At 38.5% G+C, this 15,098-nt stretch overlaps 1 protein-coding gene across 9 annotated transcripts in view; it reads right to left on the bottom strand.

Annotated features, from left to right (window-relative positions):
• CLASP1 (cytoplasmic linker associated protein 1) overlaps positions 1-15,098 on the bottom strand; it is a 244,102-nt gene that overhangs the window by 118,299 nt on the left and 110,705 nt on the right. For all 9 annotated transcript variants that reach the window (XM_039876508.1, XM_039876514.1, XM_039876517.1 and 6 more), the window contains one exon: positions 408-560. In XM_039876508.1, the coding sequence (XP_039732442.1) occupies positions 408-560 (153 nt within the window). The remainder of the gene's footprint in view (positions 1-407; positions 561-15,098) is intronic.

Genomic DNA, 15,098 nt, shown 5'->3' with positions numbered 1-15,098 from the left:
AGAAGTACAATCTGCCTTCTGGATAGTCTCACTCTGGATCAACAAAAAGTGGCTAAAAAGGCCCCATGGTAGTTTTGGGCATTGCTGGATCCCAGTAATCAAATAATGCCATCAGGGCGTACTCTTGTTCTTCCTCTATGTCTCAGCTATGCTTTCCTCTAGGTGGGCTTCATTCTTCTACAGGCTCTGCTTACCAAAATGTGGCAACACAGCTATTCAAATTTACATCCTATCAGCTTATCACCATGGACAATACAGTAGTAATTTAATTAAAGAATAGCCAGCAGAAACATATTATAAATGAGATTATTTCCCTTAGACAGGACACAGAAGGCATGTCGCATGCACATCTGGTTTTAAAAGCTTGCATAGCTGACCTCACAACACCATACAGGGCTTGGTCTTACCTGAAGACTTGGATCCAAGAGTGGATGATACAAGCCTGCGAGTGGTCCCCATTCCAACATTTCTCCGCGAGCTTGCTGGAGCTTTGGATGATGTAGAACTGGCAGAGGAAGGTCTGTTACCATCCACAGAATCTTCATCATCAAAATTTTTATCTGAAGAGTAAGCACAAAAATCACTGCTTAAAAAAAAAAAAAGAAGAAAAGACTTTTTCACCTTGACGTAACACAACTAGCCTTAGAAATGGTTTGCCTACTCTTTTGGAATCTGAGGTGCCAATGCAGGGTCTTTCAAGGCTTTAGTAAAGTCCAGAATGCTGCTACAAATACCCAGTTCACTTTCACATCTCTAGAATGCTCTCTCATCTCAATTTTTGAAAAAGAAAAAATATATAAAGAAGAAAGCAACCTCCCATACAACTACCACCTAACAACAGTTACTTTAAAATTTTGGCATATTTCTGACCATTCTTTCATGCATGTTTTAATGATGGCTGACATGAAACTATATATTATATATCATTTTTGGAATGCCACTTATTTCAAATAAGTCCATTTTACAACATAATAAAATATTCTTCATAAACACCTTTTAACGGTTGTATGGTACTTTGTAACTGGAAAATGCCACAACTGAAACAGTTTCATTGTTAGACATTTAGGATGGTTCTAATACCCCGTCAGAAATACTACTGCAACAAATACTTACCTATTTGCATGTTTTGTTTGACTTTCTAACAATTTTAAGAAAAAAAATCCCTAGAAGCAATATTACTGAGTCAAAAAAATAGAAGTTTTTGGTGTATACTGCCAAATTGTAACCACAAAACCATCTTAAAATGGTCTTATCCTGTTTAAAGAGATACTGATTTGCTTTTCAGGGACAATCAACTTAAACCTCAAGTCATGCAGCCAAAATGTGTGCAAAGGAATGAACTCTGACCTTTAGCTGTACCCAAAACCAAAGTCTTGCCCCACTCCACATACACACGAAACCAAAAGACCAGGACATAACTGGAACTTGAACATCAAAACCCTTTGGGAAGCCAAGGGACCATTGTCCAGAAAACACCAGGGCTGTTGTTGATGCCCCTTAACCATAAATAGCCAAATTCCAAGGTCCTCCAAATAAAACTTGACCCACCAGCACTTCCAAATATGTGTTCTCCCAACCCCTTAAAAACTCTTAACCTAGTCCAGCAAGCAAGATGGGCGTGAAACACCACTAGGTCTCCCATCTCCCCAGTTGGCGCCTTCTCAATCAATAAACCTTTTCTTATTCCGAACTCTGACATTTGAGTTTTGGCCTTTTAAAGAGTCAGGCCCATGAACTTTGGTTTGGTAACAATAAAAATATTTTTTTTCCTGGAAATTCGAAAAGGTGCCTATCTTCCCACACCCCTGCCAAGACTGATTATCATTTTCAAACTTCAACCAAATTTTGACAGGCGAAAAACATGTTTCTTATTCAATGTTGCATTTCTCTTTTACAGAGGTTGAACATTTTTTATTAAATTCATTAACTTCTAAATTGTCTAAGGAGCAGGGGAGCCAATCAATATTCCTCGGGTTGCATTTAAAATTAAAAAGCAAAAAAACATATTTGAGCTTTTTTAAAATGTTTTTTATAAACATTCTGATGACACAAAATTAAAGCTGTCATATTGCTCTATACAGAGTCCCAAAGGCTTATGTAGCATGCACGAGTCATTCAGGAGGCTAAACAACTTAAGAGTAATTAAAAGCAACAAAGAAAACTAACAACTATCTCTGGCAGTATTCAAGGTTTCTGAAAAAGGGCGTTAGAGCTTTACCAATAAGTAAGAAGTAATAATTGTTGCCCAAAGAACAGATATAAATAACAATCTGTTTTTCTTCATTTACTTGCTTCTTAGCTAAACTATCAACAGCCAAGTCTACGGTCTACTAGGAACATAATGTTCCTTACAACTCATCAACAATCCACTTCAAAGTATATGGCTTCTTTTATTCAACTTTTTATTCAACATTAAGGAGAGAAAACACATCCTTACCAAAGCATATCCTTCCACAAATTACTTTCCTTCAACATACCTTTAAATTTCACAGATTGCCGTATCAAGGCTACACTTACGCTGTTTCACAGGTGGTTCTTTTGATCCACACATCAAGTCCATATTTAGTGGTCTATTAACATAGACTTCCCATGTGGATTCAAAAGCTTATTTATAACTACAGAGCACATCAACAAGACCCTTTCCAAGAGTAAAATCTGGTCAACTGTAAAGGCAAGAACAACCCAAAGGAGAGGTCACCCACTGAGCACTGTCAACATTAGCAGTGACAAGGACTCATTTCAGCTTATCTGTCCTCAGGGGACCTCCAAGAGCATGTAAACCACCGTCATTATTCAACCATGTTGAAGAACTGTAACCATTATTCCTCTCAGAACAGTAACTGCTCCAGTCAGTGGGAAAGGTAAGTAATGAATGGGGGAAATGTGGACACTATTACACTTCACCCAAAAATTCACATAAACTGTGTTAGTTTAGTCGTCCTAACATAGGAAGGCATGCCATTTAGAATTGCATTCAGTTACTGGGAATTACTTTCAATGGACCAGTTTCACTGGAATTCCTGGGACTTCTGCTTGTAGTAATGATAGATTACCAAGCACTGGACTTAACTTCTTATAGTAAAATGGCTAAAAACCAGACAGAATACATAAAACAACTACTTTCAGACAGGACGACAGGCAATACAAAACGATGATCACTGAGAGAAGAAAAATAAACAAGTGAACTATGCAATCCCCTCTACTTTCTGCCTGAAAACAATTTGCAGGGAAAGAGAATCCAAAACAAACTGAACTCGTAGTCTTATTGAGAAAATGAATAATAGAGTTCAGGGAGGCTGAAGTGACTGAAAGTTACAGGCAGAATGCTAGAAAAGAGGAAGTTACCCAGAAAGAGAACTCTAGAAATGTACTAGGTTCTGGGCCATGCACATGTGAGTACAATTTTACAAGGCAGCGCAAAAAATGACCAAGAAACTGTAAACTGATTCCCAAAGTTTGCACAACGCAGAAAGATGTTCAAAAGCCCTGGTGTTCTGTGTAACTCACGGCGGCAGTCAGCAGAGACCTCAGTAGTAGGACTAAACTTTTCTGGAGTGAAGGCTACACTAAAAGTGCCCAATAAGAGTTTAAAAACAGGCCTCAAAGGGATTAGACAGATCTGCAAGTAACTTAACTGCTTTACCTGCCCCACCTCCCCCAAAAGTATAACATTCTTTAAAGGAATGTAACAAAATTCAGACATTCAATAATGTAACATTCACAATACCAGCATATAATCAAAATGTTATAAACATGACAAGGAGCAGGAAAATTTGGCCCATAATCTGGAGAAAAAAATCAGAAAACACTAATGACAAAGATGATGAACTAGCAGATGAGAACATTAAGCTACTATTAACTGTGCAAGTATTAGAGAAACATATAGACATAATGAGAAAAAGATTTTTTTAAAAGGACCAAATGCAACTTCTAGAAATTAAGAAAATATAGTATCTAAAATGAAAATTTCATTTAATGAGATCAAAAGCAAATCGGACACTATAGGGCAGAAGAAAAAAAATTAGGAAATTGAAACACATAGCAATAAAATTTAACCAAAATTAAGCAGAGTCCAAAGTGGGGGGTGGAAAGGACTACAAAAGTAAGAGGAATCGAGTCTCAGAAACCAATGCAGTCTAACACTCCTAGCAGGAACCTGCACCTTCAGCAGGAGCCAGAGGGGAGAAGATACATTATATACATAGGAACAATGACAACTGGCTTCATCAGAAACCATGTGCACCAGAAGACAATGAAATGACATCTTGAAAATGGTGAAAGTATTAACCTAGAATTCTATACCCAGAAAAAATATCTTTTAAGAATAAAGGCTAAATAAAAACTTATTCAGATAAAAAAAAAAAAAAGGATTCATCACCAGCAGACCTACCTGCACTCTAAGAAATGTTAAAATAAGATCCTAAGGCAAAAAGAAAATGATACAAAATGAAAACTGGGATTTACATAAAGAAATAAAGTGCACTGTAAATAGTAAATATGTGAACAAACATAAGACATTTTCTTCATATTTCAATTACTGTAAAAGATAACTGTTTAAAGCAAAAATAAAACACTCAACATTTAGTTTCCACTCTCTATATTCTCATGTTAAAAGCAGATAACCTGGTGGCCAGAAAAAGGATATATGTTGGCATATGGATATGGTGGCAGTTAGGATATATGCTGCTCTACAGGATGCCCCCAGCCCGACCCTGACACTGACATACACACACACACACACACACACACACACACAGAGCATGAAAAAAACGGAAACAGCTCAGATTCTGTCCTCAAAGATCTTATATTTTTAAGGTTAATTATAACTTGTCCAAATTTACTGACGACAATGAGAAGGCCCATGTTTCATCTCCAGTTTCTTTATGGAAACATCTCCCAGGGAAGGGAAAGCAGGGAAAGGCATATTGAGCAGCCAATGTAGGGTTTTTTAAAATGGTGCTCTAATAGTCCCACTTAGTCTTTTTACTTACTTTGGAAACAGATGTAGCAGGCTTACTTATCTGATTTCCTGACCAGATTAGAAGAAACTAAATATAGGAATAGTGAAGAGGGGGGATTGTAGGAGTTAAGGATAGTGATGTTAATGAAAAGTGACTGTTGAAAACCTGACAGCTAAATAGCAAGTATAAAAAGCAAACACATATATAGAAAAACTCCGAAACTCAAACTGCTTAGAATGTCAGTGCCAGAACAGAAGTTAAATCATATTTAAACAATAGCACAACAGCAGGTGCTCATAACTGCCACCCTGTACCATCAGGACTGAATTATTTTTCATGCGATCTATGTAGTAATGAAGAAAATAATTCATATTTTCTATCTGAATGGGGAAGAAGAAAAAGAATACACCATATTCATTTTCCAGATTAACAGTTGGACACGCTGCTTTAAATTTAGAGATACTTCATCTGAAAAGGTGTCTAGAGGATAAAAGCCAATTGAACCTCTATTTGAAAACTAATGCTCTATTTAAAAATAAGTTTACCCTATGTTTCCCAGCTTTTTGGACACTCAGAAATTAAAGTCAATTTAAAAAGGAGGTTAGGCCCTCAGAAAGGTACCTGGTTTCAGTTAACTGGGATAGTCTCTTATGTAGAAGGTACCATTCCTTAAGTGGACAAATAAGCCATATTTGCAACTGCACATTTAACACAGAGTAGATCCATTCTGAATCCAGCCCAGGGTGGGCATCCTCACAGTCGCAGCTTCTAATATATTTCGGTATCTCAACCAAAGCAATCCACAGAGAACTCTACTAGTCATTTAAATTCTCACTTTCTTTAGGCTTTTCAGCTTAAGCAGACATTTATTAACACATAGGCTTTTTTCCCCCTAAGGCTTAAGAGCAAAAACGTGTGTGAAAATGAGTATTTTTTGCTATGTAAGCTTGTGCTATTACATCAATTTAAGATTTTTCACAAATCAGATAACATGTTATACAAAAACAGTCTTAAGAAGGATAAGTTCTCTCTGAGCCCTCCAAAATAATTAATTCTCTCTCCAGCCACCACTGCAAAGACTGTCATCAGAGTCACTTCTCTCATGTGACAGCTTGGGATACAAACCTAGAATAAGGTAACTGAAGCCTTCAGGTCCCAGCTACTATCACCTCCCCTTTAATCCTTTAAAAACCACCTGAGCTCCATTCTTCCTTTTACAGCATTGAGACGAGACATTTAAAAATGACTCATGTAATTTCTATAGAATGACACTGCAATTTTCATCCAACTCAACCACCCCACTGCTAGCAACCCAGTTAGTAGGCCTGTAAAGTGAAAAACAGCAGCAAAATAGCATGCCAAAAAGGTCTATTGATACAAAAGATTTTAAACACAGAAGAACTAGAGTATAGACAGTCATCCACGGACTCAACAGCAAACCAGCAGAATTCTAAAAGCCGAACAAGTCTGTGAACTTGTCTTAAATAACTCTTTGAACTATGGCCAAGATACTAGATAGGGAGGCTGAAGAGTGACCAGGGCTGGCATAGGGAGGCCAGAGGTCCCTTTGTCAGCCTCAATTGACTCAGATTCTGAAATCCCTAAGGCCCTAAGCTGCCACAGAAGTGAACTTTCATCAGGGTGGAGAGGAGAAAATATAAAACAACAAGCCACAGACAGATTCTATGAGTCAAAATACCACTATAGACCATTATAGACCGAGTGTGACTATAGGCTTGGGAGTGGGGGTGGGGGGCCCACAAAGAAATATATGAGTCTAAAGATAGACTTCAATTTTGGTGTCGGAAACTTGGAATTACAAGTTTTGGCTTATACTATCCATTAAGAAAATTCACACACACACTCATCTACGAGGACCAACGAAATGTCATAGAAACTAAGAAATGTCTGTTCCATTGTTCCTCAGTCAAGAAGGCGGAAGCCAAACCACAAAGCTCTTCCTCACCATTTCCTCTGAGGCAAGCTCTGACTGGTGGAAGCCCAAGGCCATTTTCTAAAGTAAAGACAACTAATTCTCTGTTACACTGCAGCAGGGTCTCTTTGTGGAAGCCGATATTCCTCACAGACTTTCAGATTCGCCCACTCCGTTACTGAAATTCTCCAAGGGAGTAAGAAATGCGGCAGCCTAGTAACTAGAGTAAAATCAGCATTCCCAAGAAGAAGCTGCACAGAGGCATGATAATAAGGCCAAAGTCTGGCTGCTTCTCATCGATATCCCAAAATTTCTTCTTTCTTGATCTTTTACAGCAACAAGCCTTTGCTATCCACAAGTTTTGCTCCATATTGCATGACACACTCCTATGTATTCTTGAAAACACTAGTCTGCTGTTAGCTCCTCTGAGATCCTGCCCAGCTCTGTCCAGTCAACCATGCCCTTCTCTGTGCCTATGTGGCTACATGTGTTCCTCTTACTCCATCTCACCCTGGAATTAGCTGTTGACAGATCTGTTTCTCTGTCCCTGGAGTACAGACCATTTCATTTTCTTCTTGGTATTCCTGACACCTAGAATAGAGCTGGGGCCAACACAAAGAGAGCATTTAAATATTAATTCTGGCTGTCCAGACGAAGCCGGGCAAAATTTGGATGTATGCAAACTATTTGTCATGCACCGTTTTTCGAAGCTTTTATTACTTTTAAAAATGTGTAAGGTTTCATTAGATAATAAAGGCAATCAAGGCTATGAAAATATCTGAGGGCAAATGAAGAAAGTAACACTATTACAACCCTAATTATTTTTAACCTGCCTGATTTTCCCCCAGAAAAAAAGCTTTTTCCCTGATAAAATGTCTACTTTAAAATTAAAAGTCAAAGTTCGCCTATAAGCAATCACAAACCCCCCAAATTAAACTAACGCTGATATATATGCATTTCTAGATTTTAATGCATTCATAAACATATTATTACACACACGTACAAAAACTGTTCTTTTGCTTACTACTGATATTTAGTAAATATTTTTCTATAATAGTCTAATCCATTTTTAAGAATTATTATTAAATTGTTCACATATACATTTACTCAATCACCTATTGATAGTTTGCTTGTTTCAAATATTACATAATACCACTATAGTCGATATGCTTAAAAGCACCAATAGTTAACGTATATCATACCTAAAGGTATCCCACGCTCTGTGTTTTGTGCTTTGCAAATTCTCAATAAATCCTCCTGACAACACTAAGAGGGAAGTACTATTATTACTTTACTCTGAAAAGTGAAAAAACTTAATGTATCCACATATACCGTGCCCAAAGTCACACAGCTAACTAGAAGGTGGCGAGGCCAGGATTCAAGCTCAGGTCTGTCTGACTCAAGAGCCTAAGGTTTAAGTCATAACAATAAACAACTACCACCCCAAAAAAGCAATTCACGTCAACTGGCCATTTGCCATGTACTGAGCACTGTGCTAAGTGCTTTCTGTGCATACTTTATTTTAATTCTTATAACAGATGTTTACTTACTTAAGAAAATTATTTACTTAATTTCTTAAACACAGAATCATCAATATCTCTTATGAATAGACATACAGAAATCCTCAACAAAATACTAGCAAACCAAATTACTCATCATGGCAAAGTGGGATTTATCCCAGGAATATGTTTGTTTAATATACAAAAATCAATTAATTTACATCATATTCACAGAATAAAAGAGAAAAAAAAAACAAACATATCCAATAGACAGAGGAGAAATATTTCACAATAACCAAAACAAAATCCTTTCATCCTAAAAACACTGCAAACAGGGATTAGAAGGGAACAGGAACACCTTCAACCTGATGAAGATATCTATAAGATACAAAAACCAAACTATTAACATCATATTTAATGGTGAAAGACTAGATCAAGATCAGGAACAAGAGAAAATGCCCAATCACCACTTCTAGTCAGCATTGTTCTAAAGGTTCTAGCCAGGGCAACTAGTAAAGAAAGAGAAAGAAAAACATACAGAATAGAAAGGAATAACTAAAACTATCTCTATTCACAGATGACTTTTTCTAATCTATACATCATCAATAAACAATCCAAAAATAAAATTAAGAAAACAATTTAATTAACAATAGCATCAAAAAAGTAAAATAAAATACTACTTAGCAATAACTTTAACAAGAATGTAAGACATGTACAAGTAAAACTACATATCATTGTTGACAAAAATTAAAGACCAAATAAATATAAAGACATCCTATGTTCATAGATCAGAAGACTTACATAAATTTACTATCTGAACTATACTTCTTGCCCACGTGTCCCCACTAGCTTTTAATTTTAATGAAAGTAGCATGGTGCCTAGAGAGGCATAAAAGTGCAAATCGCATTGTCTGAACTGAGTATTTGGGTAAAAGGATGTTTTTCTTCAAAGTTTCTACATTCCTCCCTCTGTCAAAATACGGGAAGTGGGGTATATGTATACTCCCAAATCAAATCCAGAAAATGGGCCAGTATTAAATAGGACAAGTCCTATTTAATAGTGCTCTGTGAAAAACACACTTTAATATCCATCACTCTGACACAAAAATGCCTCTTCCCTATTTACAAAATTAAGAAATGCCTTTGTCAGAGCACCAGAGACTTACAGGGAGACATTGTTCGAGTGAGGGCCTAGAGGAGTCTCGCTATGTACAGAAGTGCCTGCGGTATCCACTGTTTCCTGTTGAGCCCTCCCCACTCCCAGTGCGCAGACACAGCGCCACCATAGCCATGATGTCACCAAACAGGATAACAGAGGTCGCTCTGCCCAGAGGATTCCCTGACACTCCGCCTCCCCCAACTCGCAGCCCCACCTAAGCCACATCCAGGTGTATCCTCAAAGAGTCAGGTGCTTGTTGCTGAGCAGCGCCAAGATTCACACTGGAGGCAGCTGGCCTCAGTTATGGTGTGGCCTTTTGAGGCAACTATAAGCACAGCATCTTTGAATTGCTTGCTGAATCTTAAAAGGTGGCCCCAGAGGGGCACAGGCTTGAGCTAAATTTGGCCTCCAGCTGAACCCCCCTCAGGACTGTGCCACTGGACTCCTACTTTACAAATCTACACTAATAAAAACGGAGACATAAGAGCTTTGCTTAGTACATAGACACAGACACAGAAAGGCAGCCAAAATGGGAAGACAAAGAAGCAGAAACCATATGAGAGAACAGAACAGAGATCCAGTTATAATGGAGTCAAGTAATCTAACAGATGCAGAGTTCAAAACACTGATTATAAAGATGCTCAATGAACGTTTGGGAAGTGTAGATAAATTCAGTAAGAATTTCATTAAAAACATAAATATGGAAATGGAAATTATAAAAGAAAACCAGTCTGAAATGAAAAAACACATCTGAGATGAGAAGTATGTTAAATGGAATAAACAAAGGAATAAACAAAGTGAATAAATGTCCCATCTAGAGGATGGGAAAGCCAAGGGCACACAATCAGAATGGCAAGAGATGAGATGCCAAGACTATAAAAATAATGTAAGGAGCATATGGAACACTATTAAGGGTCAAAATATCCATCTGTTCGGCATACCTGAAAGAAAACGAGATGTTGAACAGCTGTTTGAAGAAACAATGATGGAAAACTTCTCTAACCTGAAGGAAATAGACATAAAACCCCAAGAAGCTTAGAGAATTCCAAAAATCAGGGATCCAAAGAGGCCCACACCAAGACACATCATAATTAAAATGCCAAAGGTTAAATACAAAGAAAGAATATAAAAGCAGCAACAGAAAAACAGATAGTTACCTATAAGGGAACACCCATAACTTGCAGCTGATTTCTCAAAAGGTACTATGCAGGACAGAAGGGCTTGGCAAAAAATATTTGACATGATGAAGAGATCTAGGATCTACAACCAAGAATACTTCATCTAGCAAAGCTATCATTTAGAGTTGAAGAACAGATAAAGAGTTTCCCAGACAAAAATAAGCTAAAGGAATTTATCGCCACCAAGCCAGTATTACAGGAAATGTTGGAGGGACTTCTTTAAGAAGAAAAAAATACAAAAGTCTCACTTTAGAGTAAAAGGAAGGGGATAGAAAGAGATATTGCTTTGATGGATCTAGAAGGTATTTAAGTTAACAGAGAAAGATAAACACTATATGATTTCACTTATATGCAGAATCTAAGGAATAAGAAAAACAAAAGAATCAAAAACAGATTCACAAATATAGTGGACAATTTGGTGATGGACAGAGGGGAAGGGGGCTTGGTGGCTGAGAGAATGGGGTGAAGGGTTAAAGAAGTACAAATTAGTAACTGATGGATGGTCACGGGGATGGGGAGCACGGTAGAGGGAATGAAGTTAGCATTAATACGCTGGCTAGATGGAGGGTCAGGGGAGGGAGGGAGCAATTAGGGGGATCGTTTTATAAACTATATAGATGTCTAACCAATGTACTATATACTTGAAACTAATTAAATCAATTTAAAAAATAAAAAAATAAAAAATAAAATACCATTGAATTAAAAAGTTTAACCTGATTGTAAATATTCACATATTTCACAGCACAAAAATGAAAATGGCATAATGGAAGCTACGAGGGAGCTAAAAGAGTGCTACTTCTGCCCCTTTGACACCAATAATCCACTGTCTACCACAGAAAAGGAACCTGAAACAATCAAGCTTTACAAAGAATCACACCCCATTCCTTCAGCCAAGAGCTTGCTGCCAGAACGCCAAGCTGGCATTTTAAGACTATCTCAACCATGATACCTCTAGTGCAGATAAAGAGAGAAGAGAATCAGAGCAAAGAAAGAACGATGAGTCAAAAACTCATTTCAGTTTTACTAATCCTATAGAAAGGGAGTTAAAAAGGGAAGGAACTAGGGGAAGACAGGCAAGGAAAACACCACGAGAAACTGGGGAGGGAACTGAAATGCAAGGAGGGCATGAAGCAAACGTCCACTGGTACCTGACTCTCTTGTGGCACTCCTGGGAACTGACCAGTCACACCTGTAGGAACTGATGACTAGATCTGTCCACAGGAACAGACCAAAGCTTATTTCTTCCTTGGGTTTCAGATACTGGCTTCTATTCTACAATTCATAAGCGGGTAACAGTGAGCAGACTCAGGATAGATGCAGGCATGGCTGACGATGAAGGTGCCCAAGGATGACTTTGTATGTGAGGAAATGCACAGCGAGCAGTGAGCCTGTCCCAAGGTGGGGCCATTAGTCATACGCCTGCACTTTCATCAACACCAACCTAAAGGTTCAAGAAGAGGTTTTAAAAGATCATGGAAATAGGCTTTTTTATTACCTCATCTGTGGAAAAAAGGGATACGGAGCCTAAGTGTTGCCTATCCAATACCAACCCCCTCCTTCTACTGACAGCAGGGAACAGTTCTTGGGTAACTAACCCCCCCACTCCTCCTTCCCACTCTCAGAGTGTGACCACACCTCTGCCTCAAGGAATGAGTGAAACCCAGGCCCGACCAAGGCATCAGGCTCCACCCCATTCATCAAGGTAATTAATCCTAGAGCACCTCTTTCATCTGGACTTGGAGCTGTGTAGATGCAAGCCTAGAGCTGCTGGAGCCAACAAAATGGAGGTGCCTGCATCAGAGTAAAGCAAACCAGAAGACAGCAGAATAAGAAGTGGTGAGAGAGCTAAGGACAACACCAGTTTTGCATTCCTGGGAGTAAAGCAAGATCTACCCAACACCTCTCAGTTATATGAACCAATTAATTCCTCTTTTTACTTACACACTTGGAATGGAATTTATGTCATTTGGAACCAAGAGACTCTCTATACTACATTAAAGTGATGTCATAAAGCTTAGACAGAATACATATAAAGACATGAAAATTATAAGTACTCAACAAATGGAACTATTTACACTGTCACTGTGTTATGCTTTGAGTACAAAATGCAAACTCCTCAAAAAATATATGGATGGAGCTGAAGAATTAAGAATTTAATTTTTTCAATGCTCTTATAAGGAATACACAATTCAGAAAGAAATGTATGGACATTTTTGAGAAATAGAAGGCATGGTTAAACCGCCTTCCCTAAAGCTAGCTCCAAAAGGAAAAAGATCCATCTGTCCCCTCGTCAAGATGCTTTAGGACAGTCTCAACAACAGTTTTCTCAGGGTCACAGGAAAGAAATCTGGCATTTATAAACAAAATGAAAAAGCTAAATTAGGAATATGCTTTCACTAAGAGGTATCGATTTTTTAAAAATCTCCCCTAAAACCCCCAGTCTCCTGTAACTTGGAAATTCAAGTTCCAGGCACAGGGTCACCTGAGAGGTGATTTGGTTTGAAAGTAATTCCTTTGTTACTTCTACAATGAGACTGGATGGATGCCCAGAAACACCAACCTCCTCTCACTGGGGGCCTACTAGAGAGGACACCTCCTCTGAATACTAATAGCACACTACGTGCTAGGTAAGAAAGCCAATGGTTCTCACTCGAGTTGACAGTCCAGCATGGGGAACAGATACATACAAAGAGCAGCAGTTATGGTTCAGTGTGATGCTTTGCTAAAGGCATGCATAGGATATGCTGTATGAATACAGAACAGGGCCAAACAAACACAGAAAGGATCCACTGTGCCCGCCTACACACCCTCTGACGTGACTCCCTTTATCACTTGTGTCTGATACTGAGGGATTCGACATTAACTGGGAGTGTGAGTATGCTTTAAATATGCACACATTTTGCATAATTCAGGAACACTCTAGACTACCATGCTGAGCAAATATACAGTGAAAGAGAACAAATTCCAAAGACTCTCCCTGGACAGATATTAAAGGGGTAGGAATTTCTGACACATAATGAACAAACTAGCCAGCAGCCCTCTGCCAAGAGACAGAGAGGTCCAGGAGCCTCACCACTATGGGACTGTCCCCATCTTGGGCACCAAGAAGCAGAGAATTGAAGGCAAAGTCTCCATGTCCAGCAGTTAAGGTTACTGAAGTCAGTATCTCCCGGCCAATCTGGAGGCCAAATTTAAAGTAGCCCTGTTAATACCATGCCTTCCCCAGAGAAAAGAACCCACAGTGGCAGAGCAATAATCAGGTACAGAAGATCAGTCTTGAAGGAGAGTATCTCCCAACATACCTCAGGAAGACTACAAACTCACCCTTGGAACCAACCTAAAGGCAAAGGATGGGGACACAAACAGACTGCTACTTTACTATCCTCAGTATATCAAAGAGCTCCCCAGAGAGTCAATCAGGGAGGATGGGAATAAACTGTCCTTCTTGCTGGAAGAACAAATCACCACGTTCTGTGGTGACTTAAATTGACTTCATATTAACAGCTTTTGGTGAGCCACAGGAATCTTCACCAGACTGAAACCCTGGCTCTACATCCTGATAGGGACTAACACTCCCAGACATGTGTGTGTTCATGCCTTAACCTCTGAATAGGTCCAGAGTAAGAGAAAAGCAGAAATAGCCTTCCCCAAGAAAGCCCCTCCTGCTTCTACGGCCTGCAAGGTTTCCAGAGCTGGGACTGTCCTCTTGGCCCCTCCATTAGCCACTTAACCCCAAGGTTTATTAGCTAGAGGAAGAGGAGGGGAGAAGAGGCTTAAGTAAGTGGTTATTTATATAACTCTTTCTCTTCTCGATGTCGAAGGTTCTCTGGGATAAAAGATAGTCCTCATACATTATGGTGGCCTGCTTTAGTCCCCCTGCACAGAACCTGGTAGAAAGTTAGTATAAATCAATTCACTATTCTCATACTCTCTGGCCATGAATTTTCAGCTACTTTAAGGCTTCTCTCTTCGGAAAAAGATGAGGAATATCATGGGATTACGATGAATCCCATGAAACATAAATTAGTCATGTTCAGGATAGCTCAAAAAGAAATTCTAAGAAAGAACCATTGTAGTGAAGAAAAAATAATCTTGTTTTAAGAATTTGTGAGGATATTACCTAGTAAATATCTCTGAGTAAATATATCAAAAGTTTGGGTCTATTTTATTTTCTCCAACTATTACTAAGTATTGTTTCTTTAGTGCAATATTCATGCAAATCTGAATAATTCTAGTCTTACAATTTGAAAGTTAATTTAAGTCATGTTAGAGTTGATGGTTTTCTAAGACACATTTTGGACTGTGGTTCAAGGAACGCCAAATTGCACGACGGGGCTTTCACCAAAGGCATAACACTCATCTACGTGA

This window comes from Pteropus medius, unplaced genomic scaffold (assembly GCF_902729225.1).
Source record: "Pteropus medius unplaced genomic scaffold, Ma_sr-lr_union100, whole genome shotgun sequence".
In the NCBI taxonomy this organism is placed as follows: Eukaryota; Metazoa; Chordata; class Mammalia; order Chiroptera; family Pteropodidae; genus Pteropus; species Pteropus medius.
Note: the sequence above shows the minus strand (reverse complement) of the source record. Positions and strands in the feature narration are given on the sequence as shown.